Genomic DNA, 12,934 nt, shown 5'->3' on the forward strand with positions numbered 1-12,934 from the left:
CAGCACAGTTCCATTCCTCCTGAAATGGGTTAGGTATGAACGACACACTCGTACTTCCTGGTGCTCATGTGGTCTCCTAAGGCATCTGACACCAATCCTATTGATCACTTTTGGGTCCTGACAAACGAAAAGTGTCCATGGGCAGCAGCTGGGGCAGCCATGGGCAAGGCAAGGACGGCTCATTATGCTTTCGATATCTCATCAGGTCTGCACCGGGACGTATCACTGCCATCATCCAGATTAAAGGGAATGTTATACACTGCTATGTACACTTCAGCATCCCTCTTCACTTTGTACAATTGGGGAAACAAATAGTTGCCTTACAGTATAGCTGCTCTCGAGCTGACAAAAAGCAGTGTTGTCAATATTGCATTGCATTTGTTCAGTTGTAAAGGGGACAAAGTTACACACCAGAGTGATTAGTGGCACATGTCCACATACAGGAAGGTAATAGCAGATATAGTGATTACATTCAGAGGTCACTTTGGTAAAGCCCTACCTCATTACAGCTCACCTCCTTGATAGGGAATAAAGCACATTTCTTTCAGGCAGGGTGAATGACAGAATGCATACTGGATGGAAGAACATTTATAAAGAAACACGTGGTACCATCACTTTGACTGAGCTGCCATGAAATTCATTCATAAAAGAGCAGCAGAACTTTAAGCACTGCAGCCAACAATGCATAAATACACCAAAGAAAGATTTTAAAATGAATGGAGTTGGACTGATATTTGTGAATGAATTATCTGACAGTGAAACAGAGCATTAAGTCGCAGCCTGCATTGGTTTCTTGGCACAATTTCCAAATGGTGTGTCTCACTCTTGAGTGTTATTTTATGACGAATGTATGAAATATTGCTGTTCACATAGAAATGTTGGTTTCTGGTCAAAGTAAAAAACCTTATGTGCAAACAGCTGGAAAGGAACCAACCGTAAATTAAGATATAGGCTAGGCGGTCAGCAGAATACCTCTTTTGACTGTATTTTTTTAAGGGTGTGCACAAAGAAATTCTTTATTGGGCATGCTGCAAACATGGTTAATACCCCACCCTGAAGGCAAGGAAGTTGTGGATCATGTGGCGTTAGAGCTGAGTGAGTCTCCAGCACACTTTGATATTCTCGACGAGTAATATTGAGGCAGTTGAACTACTACGGTTCAGCAACATCTCCAGTCATAATGAAATGGGCACAACAAAAGCTGGACCTCATTATGGGTAATAATCAAGTCCCATATGGCTCAATGTCAATTCAAGATTAATAACAAAGTACGCCAACACTGAATACTTTATACATAGGGTGACAATTATTGATCTGTATGGGGAAAAAAGAACGTAAATTAGTTACTATCAGTTTAAAGACAAAGATCTTTAAATATGTCTGCTTGTGAGATGTCTGCTTGTGTCTGTATATGTGTGGATGGATATGTGTGGATGGATATGTGTGGATGGATATGTGTGCGCGCGCGAGTGTATACCCGTCCTTTTTTCCCCCCAAGGTAAGTCTTTCCGCTCCCGGGACTGGAATGACTCCTTACCCTCTCCCTTAAAACCCACATCCTTTCGTCTTTCCCTCTCCTTCCCTCTTTCCTGATGAGGCAACAGTTTGTTGCGAAAGCTTGAATTTTGTGTGTGTGTTTGTTTGTGTGTCTATCGACCTGCCAGCGCTTTCGTTCGGTAAGTCGCATCATCTTTGTTTTTAGATATAAATGTAAACAAATTTAGACACCCACCCCCATACAAAACCACGCAAAACGACGAAAAAACTGACATCACAAAACTCCCCAAATACCACTAAACACAATATCATCTGCAATCGGACACTTCCCTTGACCTATATAGCTCAACAGCAGCTCCCGATCCCATAAATTAGGACCTAACACTTCCCTTGACCTATATAGCTCAAAAACATCTCCCGATACCAATACCAACATTCACAGCCACACATTGGGATCAAACACTTCCCTTGACCTGTTATCCTTACGACATCTCCACATACAGCCGTCCATGGTCCGAGACGCCGGAACTTTAAGTAAGCCTCATTTCTTCACGACATACTGAACACTTCATGACTTCATCCAAAACTCCGAATAGTTGAAGAAATTTTATTAGAGACAACGCACTGTCCCCCATCATAGCCGACAACAGAAAACTGTTGACCCTGCCAGTCATAGCCATACCTACCAAAGACATAAAAGAAAAGCAATTTACCAAAATTCACACACACGACGCCACACTCTCAAAATAAACCAAAAACATGACCTAGCACACCATCAGAGAGCACCACCAATCGCATCAAAACGACACCTACAAACACGCCACTCTCACAAACTAAATTCCGCGCCGTCGTGATGTCACACACCACGACAGCCTTAAGTCATGGGTCAAAGCCGATGGGTGGGATCGGACGCTTCGGTCGACCCCCAAAATGTGCCAATTTTGCTTATTGATGAACCCATCCAAATGAAAGTGGGCTTCATCACTAAACCAAACAGCCATTCGCATACTAATTCCCATCGTGCCCTGCGGCCAACTGTGCAGTTTGAACACCTTGACACAAACCGTTCAGAAGTTAGATGATTTTATTTCATACAGTTCAATAATTGTCACGCTGTATAAAAAACTGTATATTTAATGGATCTGTATGTACACCATCACACATTACACAGAGCTCTATTAGACATGTCTCCATGTCCTTGACATCTTGTGGAGCATGTCAAAAGTTATGCTTCAAACACACATTCAACCCTCAAACTGCCATCCACAGGCCTATCAGGGTGTACGTAAGTTTCAGTTACACTCCCGTAAGTATATGATAAATGAATTATGTCACTTTGCTATGCTAGGGTATGTGTGAGTATGTGAACAGTTCACAATTGACATTATCTTTTGCTGAGCAACAATTTCACCCTATGAATAAGTGTGTGTTAAACATTTATCTATCACTGAAATGCAATGACAGAAATTCAATAATTTCAAGAAAAAGTAATTAGTCTTTCATAAAAACCATAATCACTAGGGTCTAACAGCAACAAAGTAACAAATGATAGAAATTAACGCTTTTTTTCCACCGAGTACTAGCTCACGCTGGGCTGTTAGGATATGAGACCACCTCATCCCAAAGTAAAAGTCCAGTATTGTATACCCTGTGCACCAAGCCCAGAGAGTATGAAAATAATTGATGACGTCACCAGTGTAGTCTTTTTTTCTCAAGTCGTCCAAGCATTTACCTGAAAATTCTTTTGTGGTGGTGGTGTTGTGGGGGAAAAGGGGGGGGGGGGCAGAAGCTTAAATGAGGCTGTATAGTTTGAGGTCTTAACACCATTCCCCACTTCACAATTCTGGCAGTCAAATTTTACTCAAATATACCCCAAGTTCTAAATGAGCACTATTTGAATTGAAGATTGTGGCCATTTTTATGTACCCCTTCACAGCCAAACATGTGGCACAGCCACAAATTGCAGAAAATTTTGGATACACTAATTTAAACAAGAATACCCATCAGTAACTTCATGTGTATCCTCATTGAGCAACCAAATTATTACATTATATAAACAATATATGTGCTCAGGCAACACATACGGAAAATTACCTCTGCCGATTCTGTGCAAAAGACATTGAGACAAACACTAAAATAGTTTCTATACACAAAGTGGGAGCATTAGGCGATGGTTGACTAGAACAGTGGAAATGAATACAGTACAAGACGAATGGGTGGCTTTAAGACATAACACAGTGAATGCAGCTGAGGATGAAACAGGTAAAAAGACAAGGGCTAGTGGAAATCCTTGGATAACCCAAGGGGTATTGAATTTTACTGATGAAAGGAGGAAAATTAAAAATGTAGCAAATGAAGCAGGTGAAAGGGAATACAAATGTTTAAAAAATGAGGTAGGCAGGAAGTGTGGAATGCTAAATAGAAATGGCTAGAGAGGAAAAATGTGAGGCTTTAAGGGGAAAGATTGATACCACCTACAGCAAAATTCAAGAGGCCTTTTGGGGAGAGGAGAAGCAGCTGTATGAATGTCAAGAGCTCGGATGGTAAACCAATCTTAAGCAAAGAAGGGAAAGCTGAAAGGTAGATGGCGTATACTGAGTGCCTATACAAGGGAGATGAACTCGAAATCTGTATTATAGAAAGGGAAGTGGATGTAGATGACAATCAGATGGGGCATAAGATATTGCAAGAGATTCTGATGAAGCTTTGAAAGGTCTTAAGACAAAAAAAGACCTGCCCCAGGAGTAGACCATATTCTGACAGAATCCAGTCATCCATCTGGTGTGCATGATGTACAAGACAGGCAAAATACCCTCAGACTTCACAAAGAATGTAGTAATTCAATTTCCAAAGAAATCAGTTGACGACAGGTGTGAAAATTACCAAACTATCAGTTTCATAAGCCACGACTGCAAAATACTGACACAAATTCTTTACAGGAGGATGGGAATACTGGAAGAAGCTGACCTCAGGGAAGATAAGTTTGGATTCCAAAGAAATGTAGGAACACACGAGGTAATATTAAGCTTTCGACTTATCATAGAAGATAGGTCAAGGAAAGGCCAACACATATATTTATAGTATTTGTAGTCTTAGAGAAAACTTTCCACAATGTTGACTGGAATACTCTCTTTGAAATTCTGAAGATAGCATGGGTAAAATACAGGGAGTGAAGGGCTGTTTACAACTTTTAGAGACACCAGACGGGAGTTATAACAGTTGAGGAGCATGAAAGACAAGCAGTTGTTGAAAAGGTAGTGACATATGGTTATAGCCTATACCCCATGTTATTCATTATGTACATTGAACAAGCAGTACAAGAAACCAAAGAAAAATTTGGAGAAGGAATTACATCTCAGGGAGAAGAAATAAAAACATTTAGGTTTGCCAATGACATTGCAGAAGAGAAGTTGAACAGAATGGAAACTGTCTTGAAAGGAGGGCGTAAGACGAAGAACAACAAAAGCAAAACAAGGATAACGGATTATAGTCGAATTCAATGAGGTGACGCTAAGAGAATCAGGTTAGACAATGGAGCACATGAAGTAGTAAATGAGTTTTGCTAGGTGGGCAGGAAAATAACTGATGACGGCCGAAGTAGAGAGAATACAAAATATAGAAAGAAATTTACTAACATCAAATGTAGATTTAAGTGTTAGTAAGTCTTTTCTGAAGGTTTTTGTCTGAAATGTAGCCATGTGTGGAAGTGAAACACGGACGATAAACAGTTTCGATAAAAGAGAATAGAAGCTTACGAAATGTGGTGCTACAGAAGAATGCCACAGATCAGATGGGACAATCACGTAACCAATGTGGAAGTAAACAGAACTGGGGAGACAAGATATTTGTGACGTAACTTGACCAAAAGAAGGGACTTGTTGATAGAACACGTTCTGGGACATCCATAGCTGACCAACTTAGTACTCGAGAGAGAGAGAGAGAGAGAGAGAGAGAGAGAGAGAGAGAGAGAGAGAGAGGGGGGGGGGGGGGGGGTTAATATCGAAGAGGCAGACAAAGAGATGAATACCGCAAGCAGAATCAGAAAGCTGTAGGCTGCAGTAATTATTCGGAAATAAAGAGGCTCGCACAGGATAGTGTAGCATGGAGATCTGCAACAAACCAGTCTTCGGACTGAAGGCCATAAAAACAACAAAACAAAAATATTACAGATATCGTTATTATTATTAAAAATATTATTTTGTGAACACTGACTTCGGATAGATCATCGTATGCTATTTCTTTAAATTATGAAGGCTGAAGCTATCATATCGCCATCGCTCATTATCGTTAACTGAAGCAATGTCAACACCCAAAAAATTAAGCTGTTTAGACAGCTATGGCGTACAAATGATGTACGAGTCTACTAAATCGTGAGTAAATACATGGAACACTTCCCGGCATCATTCAACTCGCGTCTAACTCTCAAATTTAGACTGCCTGTAGCCTACAGTTATTTAATGAAGTCAGTCATTTTAATGTTGCAAAAACTGCAGTGACGTCTATAAAACTACTTTTGAAGCGAATTTTCACCCTGCAATTATATAGAAAGCACTGTCATCAATTCTTACTCTACCTTATCTGACGATGGTTCAGTTTACTAATCTCGCCTTACCGGGCTGAGACAACTTTACCTGCATCTTATTGATCGCCCGCCAACCATCTTCCACACCACAGAGCATCACATATTTGGATTCCCGTGGTAGCAACAACTGATCGAGTATTTCCAGTTTTCCCGCATTATATCGTATAGATTCTAACGCCATTTCCACCCTCCCCAATAACAGAAGTAATACTGACAAAACAGTTAAATACGGCACTGATTCGAAGAAAGGAATTAGTACCGCGTGTTGTACAATGCTGCCAACAGGTATTCAAAAATAGACGATCGACGTGTAACCGCAAGTACCGTTGTATCTCCAATACAGCAACCACACCTTTATTTTTAAATATCCTTGATATTTAAATCGAAAATATAAGCTAATTCGAAAAAGCCACTGCCCAAGTGATAAAAATCTATTCTAGACGTGCGGCTTATCAGATGGGTGGAGTCGTTTTGTAAGTACGGGTCAAGTCAACTGTGAGTACGCTAAGTTCATAATTTCCGAGAAAAAGAAGATAAAGATACTACTGAGGGCGTTGTGGAACTGCTGCTTATGTTTCTTAGAATAGTTAGACCATACGTATACACGTAAGTTCTAGATAATTCTGCGACACGTTAGATAAACCAGTATTCGTTCTGAAAGATCTGCTTTTTGTTACCTACTACCAATTTGATAATGTGTTTTAGGATAACTGTTTATGGGACTGAGACCCAATGAGAAAACAATGTTTGTAAATATGCAGCGGGAATAAAAGTAATTTACACCATCAATCTGTTAAAAATTTTATTTTCTTGTTGTATAAAAATAATACTAAGACCTTTGAATTTGTCGTCATTCATCTCTCGGTTACTGGCAATAGTTGTATGTGGTAACGTTATTCCGTGTCTATCAATGTAGCAGATGCTGTTTGTTATTGCAGGCAAATTGAAATGACAACTGTATTTCCATAATTTACAATCTAAATATCTTGTGAATATAATAAATAAATCATTGCATTATTTGACATACTGAATTTGTCCGGGTCTATATATCATATGGCTTATTTTGGCTGTAGTTGGATGTCAACAACTCTGCAGTACTGGTACATTACAGGGATGAGTAACAGACTGAAAATAAGAGGGCACTTGTAACTAATGTTCAGCACAGCTGCTGATGTATGTTGTATTTATACTTCAGGTTTTATTTTGACCTGATGTTATGGCTGAACATGTTTTATGGAAGAATACACATTGCCATTCAAACAAATTCTGAGTTAAATTTAGATATCTTAAGCATGAATAGAATCAAACAGTAAAGAGATAATTTGTTATGATACAAGTTAGGTTTCTCTTATTTCGTTGTCTTCTTTTTAATGTACACCCTGACTTGTTCCATTCCCAGAATATTCTTCTTGATGGAAGCTACAGGACATAATGGATGGATAAAGTGCCAACATTGACTGTCAGTTTCTGTTAGGATCTTCTTTCTTATGTAGCGAGTCTTGGTCTTATGCACTTCTGCTTCAGACGTATTGGTTAATTCTTGAACTTTAAAGCTTCAGCAACGCCCATATGTTTAGAAAATGTCTTCTTCAGTTTTATACACCACCTACTAAAGGTGACAAATAACAGCTATTTTTGTGTGTGTGTGTGTGTGTGTGTGTGTGTGTGTGTGTGTTTTTTAGAGAGAGAGAGAGAGAGAGAGGGGTGGGGGAGATTATGTCAGTAGGCTACATAATAGTACTAAACTGTTCTTATTACTCTGCATCTACATACACAACTCCACAAGCCACCATAAGCGACATTTCAGCGGGTACCCTGTACTACTACAAGTCATTTTCTTTCTTGTTCAACTTGCAAGTGAAGTGAGAGGAAAGTGAGGTCTATAAGCCTTAATATCTCTTTATCATTTTGGTCCCTACACAGTATGTACATAAGCAGCAGTAGAATCTTCCTGCAGTCAGCCACAAATGATGGTCCTCTAAACTTTCTCTGCAGGGTTTCACGAAAAGAATGTCTTCTTCTCTCCAGGAATTCCATTTTCAGTTCACAGACCATTAATGTCTTGTGACTTAAAGTATGAAATGGATGTTTATGTTTATCTCTAATAGGTCACAATGGCAAAATGAACATTGGAATCTAAACTGCCTGATTTTCAAGTGCACAGCATAAATATCTGTTCAATGCATCATTAAAACTGTGAATTCTCCTCCATAAGCATTGGCGGTTGAGAAATAGCAATCGATTGTTACAGTCACAAATAAAATTTATGCACTTACAACTTAGATCATGCGACCCATTAAAAATATATATTTGTGATTATATATCAACACAAATGTTCATATAAACAAAGCAAATTAATTTTTGGTAACAAAAAGTGGATCTGAAATTGGCCTCTAATTTTTCTTCACCACTGTTGTTAAAATAGAGTTAATTTCCATTTCAAGCTTATCACAATTTGTGCTATTTTTTTTTTTCCTCCCTCGTAAGTATACCTTTAGTGGGCTCAGTATCAGCTATGAGAGCAAGGGACAGATACAGTTCATATGATGAATCTTCTGCATAAGGTGTAGAATAATCTTCAAATGCAGCAACTCTAAGTGATTTTTTTCTGTCATTCTGTTCTACAGCCTGTTATCTACAGATCTTACACTTTTCTGTTCCTAAGATTAATCATACAGTAATGAAATGGTTAAAAAATATGCTGACTGCATTCAGTTTCATGGCCATGTGTCCTTTAAAAAGTCATCCATTCAGTCAGTCATTGTGTTCTATGAACTCAACAAAGGAGAACCTTGAGGAATGTGAAATGAGTGGAATATGCATTAATGAAAACTGTGCAAATCAAAGAAAATATTTACATGCCATTACAAATACGCCCTCACTGTAGTGCTTGATGCTATCTGTGCATACACCAGATAAATATAACTTGGTAGATTAAATAGAAAGCTGATGCTTTAAAGAAGAAGGAAAAAGCTACTTTTTCATTACATTAAATAGCTGCTGTTTTATCTTCTACTAAATGGTTGCTATTATTTACTTGATTACAATGTTTTTTTATGGATATATTATCTCCAAGTGAAAATTCAGAGTCAAGTTTACAACACAACTCGTGGCTCCACAGTGAACCCTTAATGTGAAACAGCTATCACAGATTTTCAGTCTTCAAATCTTGATGGATAATTTGTAGGAGGAGAGGCAAATGAAATATGTTTTTCATTTCTTTTGAATTGGTAGAAGTTTCTAATTGTTTAGATGTACATTACGTGGGAGCTAGTTGGGGTGGGGTTGGGTTGTTTGGGGGAGGAGACCAGACAGCGAGGTCATTGGTCTCATCGGATTAGGGAAGGAAGTCGGCCACGCCCTTCCAAAGGAACCATCCCGGCATTTGCCTGGAGCAATTTAGGGAAATCACGGAAAACCTAAATCAGGATGGCCAGACATGGGATTGAACCGTCGTCCTCCCGAATGAGAGTCCAGTGTGGAGCTTGTTGAATACACTTGCAGCATAGCACCGTAACTACCCTCGACCTTAGAAACCACATATACAAAACGCATAAAACAGAAACTTGTGTGGGGCAGAGTTCCATCGACATGATAACTTCGTGAAGGATCACAAAGTCGGGTTTTTTCCACATATAATTAAAAAAAAAGGTTCCCTACAACTTCAAATAAAATATCAGTATTAAAGTGGTTGATGCTAGTCAGCCTGGAGATTGGTAATTGTCTGTGCTGAACCAGTATCTATTGGAAGATTAAGGCAAGATATAGCATTACTCCAATGTAGTGAATACAGATAACTATGAGTGCATGTCTTATTTGTAAGCTGCTAAAGGAACTTTAAAAATAAAATAAAAAGGTTTTTTTTATATGATAAATGAAAATCAGAGGGCTTAGTAGTTGGATACCTTGTCTAGCAATCCATAGATGTCGACCTTATAATAAGCTAGTGCATTCAGCTTTAATCAGCTTCTTTCTATGGCTTTTAAAGTTATTCAAAATACAGTTGAGTCAGATTCACCTTTGAAGTTCTTTTACTGTACACTAAAATGGGTATGTTATTGTTACTCTCTCTCTCTCTCTCTCTCTCTCTCTCTCTCTCTCTCTATACACACACACACACACACACACACACACACACACACACATTAATACTCACTCAAATACTTATTTGCATCCAACATTTTTATCAAAACTCTTAGCAGAACAGGAAACTACCTGTGGTTTGCGTTGAGAAACCACTGGAGCTATTCAGGTTCTAAGCCCAACTACACAAGACACCTCAATACCTACAAGCATCTGGCATGAAAATAATGCAGTGCTCAGGTTATTATTATCACGTAAATGGTTAAACACTGCCAAGTCCCTAAATAGACCAACACAAGAAGGGGTCCAGATTTGGCCATACTGTGCTAGCACATCTGGGCACAAAGTGATGCACTGTAAAACTAAACCAGGAAACATATTACAATGTAAGCCACAAATTCATATAAAAATATACTTTAGAAAAAAAACACCTATAAAATAGAATTCAACAGGTAAAATAAAAAACCATATGCAATGCACAACTGGCATTGAATTAAGAAAATAATAACATTCAATGACTCAGAGCCACTATTGGAGCAGTGTAAACTTACCAGCTCAGTTACTCAATATTCAAAACTTGCTTACTATAAGCATATACCTCTGAATAGTATTCACTGTTACTATGTAACCATTTCACTGTCCTTGTAGGCCACCTTTGGTGTGCCTGGAATTTTATTTTATACAGTTTTTATTATTCTGTTCATCAAATTCTGTTTTTGACTTCATCGTGTCGTACCAAAACAATACAAGTGAGGTTTTGCAATATGAGTATTCCAGTGGATAAGTAGCAGTATGCTGCCAGATATGTTTGAAGTGTTCATATATGCACTTATTGATGAGATCAAGCTGATCCTATACAGAAAGAAGAATACCAGACAGTTTTTCTCAAGGAGGATAGTTTTGCAATATGAGTATTCCAGTGGATAAGTAGCAGTATGCTGCCAGATATGTTTGAAGCGTTCATATATGCACTTATTGATGAGATCAAGCTGATCCTATACAGAAAGAAGAATACCAGACAGTTTTTCTCAAGGAGGATAGTTTATTGGTGGTACATACCAATTGGCCACGAGGAGAACTTCTGTTGCTTTATTGAAGTGAAATGATTCCAAGAGATTCGGAGAAGTAATTTCAGTCGAGAGAGATTTCTGAGCACAGATTATCCTCGAACATTAATTGGCTCTGAGCACTATGGGACTTAACATCTTAGGTCATCAGTCCCCTAGAACTTAGAACTACTTAAACCTAACTAACCTAAGGATATCACACACATCCGTGCCCGAGGCAGGATTCGAACCTGCGACCGTAGCAGTCCCACGGTTCCGGACTGCAGCACCTAGAACCACAAGACCATCGCAGCCGGTGAACATTAATTACTGAAGAGAATGTTGCTACAGCATGAAGGCTAATAGTGTCATACTGCAAGAGAGAGGAATCTTACTGCATTACATTCTCATAAAATGAGAAAAGCTTCTGTGTGATACAGGAGGAAATGATACATAATGTATTGTAGTGCAAAGAAATGACAAAAACACTGAGATACGTATTTCACTTCATGAACACCACTTTTACAACTGACAAAAATTAGCTAGAGCCACTTGGAAAGCTCTAGTCTAGATGACTAGAAAAATTTAAGAAAAGTGAACAGTAGTGTCACCTCACCTTATTTACTGTCACCATAATGCACGTCAGAAGACAGCACAATTTTCAAACTCTTCCTCTCCTAGCTGCCAGCAACCTGCTAGATTTAATCTTCCTCCCAACACCTTCCAATGAGTGATACCCTCTACTTCAAACTGTGACACGGCCACACTTCAGTTCATTGTTGCTGTAACCACACTTTGTAATGTTTGATAACATGGACGCTATCTGCCATCATGCGTAAACAAGTTCCCAGAGCAATTGCAATTGGCAGTCTCCTTCCACCGGTTCAATGAAATCGGACAAATTTTCTTTACGATAAAAGTCAGTACAGACACCTGACGTTAGAAAAATGAGTTTCATACTAAGAAAGCAGCTGAACCACCTGGCAAACCTACCGACACTGTCCGTATATACTGGAAAGGACTACATAATTGTAATTTTGGAGGCCGCGATTGATGTAATTTTTTCTTCTATTACCTAATGAAAATCCCACGCTTCACTTATACTATTACCGGTTTCTCTCGTAATCGACAGTCACCCTCAGACCTAGTGTTACCGAGATTCTTAAGCATTCCATTGGCTCTTAAGATGACTCGATTACAGCTGAAACTGCTAATAGAATGACTGCACCTTTAATCGACATGTGGTTATATAAAGGATTTGCACACAAGTCTTCACATTGGGGAGCTTTGCAGTCAGTCGATGGCACGCAATCTGTCACAAGAATGGGAGACTTCCAGCTGAGTACTACGTCAACAGAGACTCTGTGTCGGTAGTTACGCTGCTCGGTCACGAGCATCCACATAGTAAGCAGGTGAAACAACTCTGTAGCACCTTATTACAGTGTAACTGGAAATCGTTCATTTTTTAAATACCCAGGGTAACACTACAATGTGATACAAAAGTAGTAAGGCAAATAGAGAACTTAGTAACTGCAGTGCATCTGTTAATGAAACAACACACAATACTGTTCTAGTACACGGCTTTAGTATCCGAGATCTTTATCAGTGGGCCAAACAGAAGATGTTGAGGTAATTCAGACGTGCCCTTCTAAGATTGTAGCACATCGTACAAATATGTAACAGAAATGAGAGTAATTGGAATGTAGGCAATACTGTAGTTGCAAAA

General features: G+C 38.9%; 1 protein-coding gene across 6 annotated transcripts in view; it reads right to left on the reverse strand.

Annotated features, from left to right (window-relative positions):
* The window catches only part of LOC126215153 (methylthioribose-1-phosphate isomerase), a 99,392-nt gene extending 93,024 nt beyond the window's left edge, over positions 1–6,368 (reverse strand). For all 6 annotated transcript variants that reach the window (XM_049941814.1, XM_049941817.1, XM_049941815.1 and 3 more), the window contains exon 1: positions 6,129–6,368. In XM_049941814.1, the coding sequence (XP_049797771.1) occupies positions 6,129–6,260 (132 nt within the window). In that variant the 5' untranslated portion in view covers positions 6,261–6,368. The remainder of the gene's footprint in view (positions 1–6,128) is intronic.
* Positions 6,369–12,934: the final 6,566 nt, after the last annotated feature.

The sequence above is a fragment of the Schistocerca nitens genome, chromosome 12, assembly GCF_023898315.1.
Source record: "Schistocerca nitens isolate TAMUIC-IGC-003100 chromosome 12, iqSchNite1.1, whole genome shotgun sequence".
Lineage (NCBI taxonomy): Eukaryota > Metazoa > Arthropoda > Insecta > Orthoptera > Acrididae > Schistocerca > Schistocerca nitens.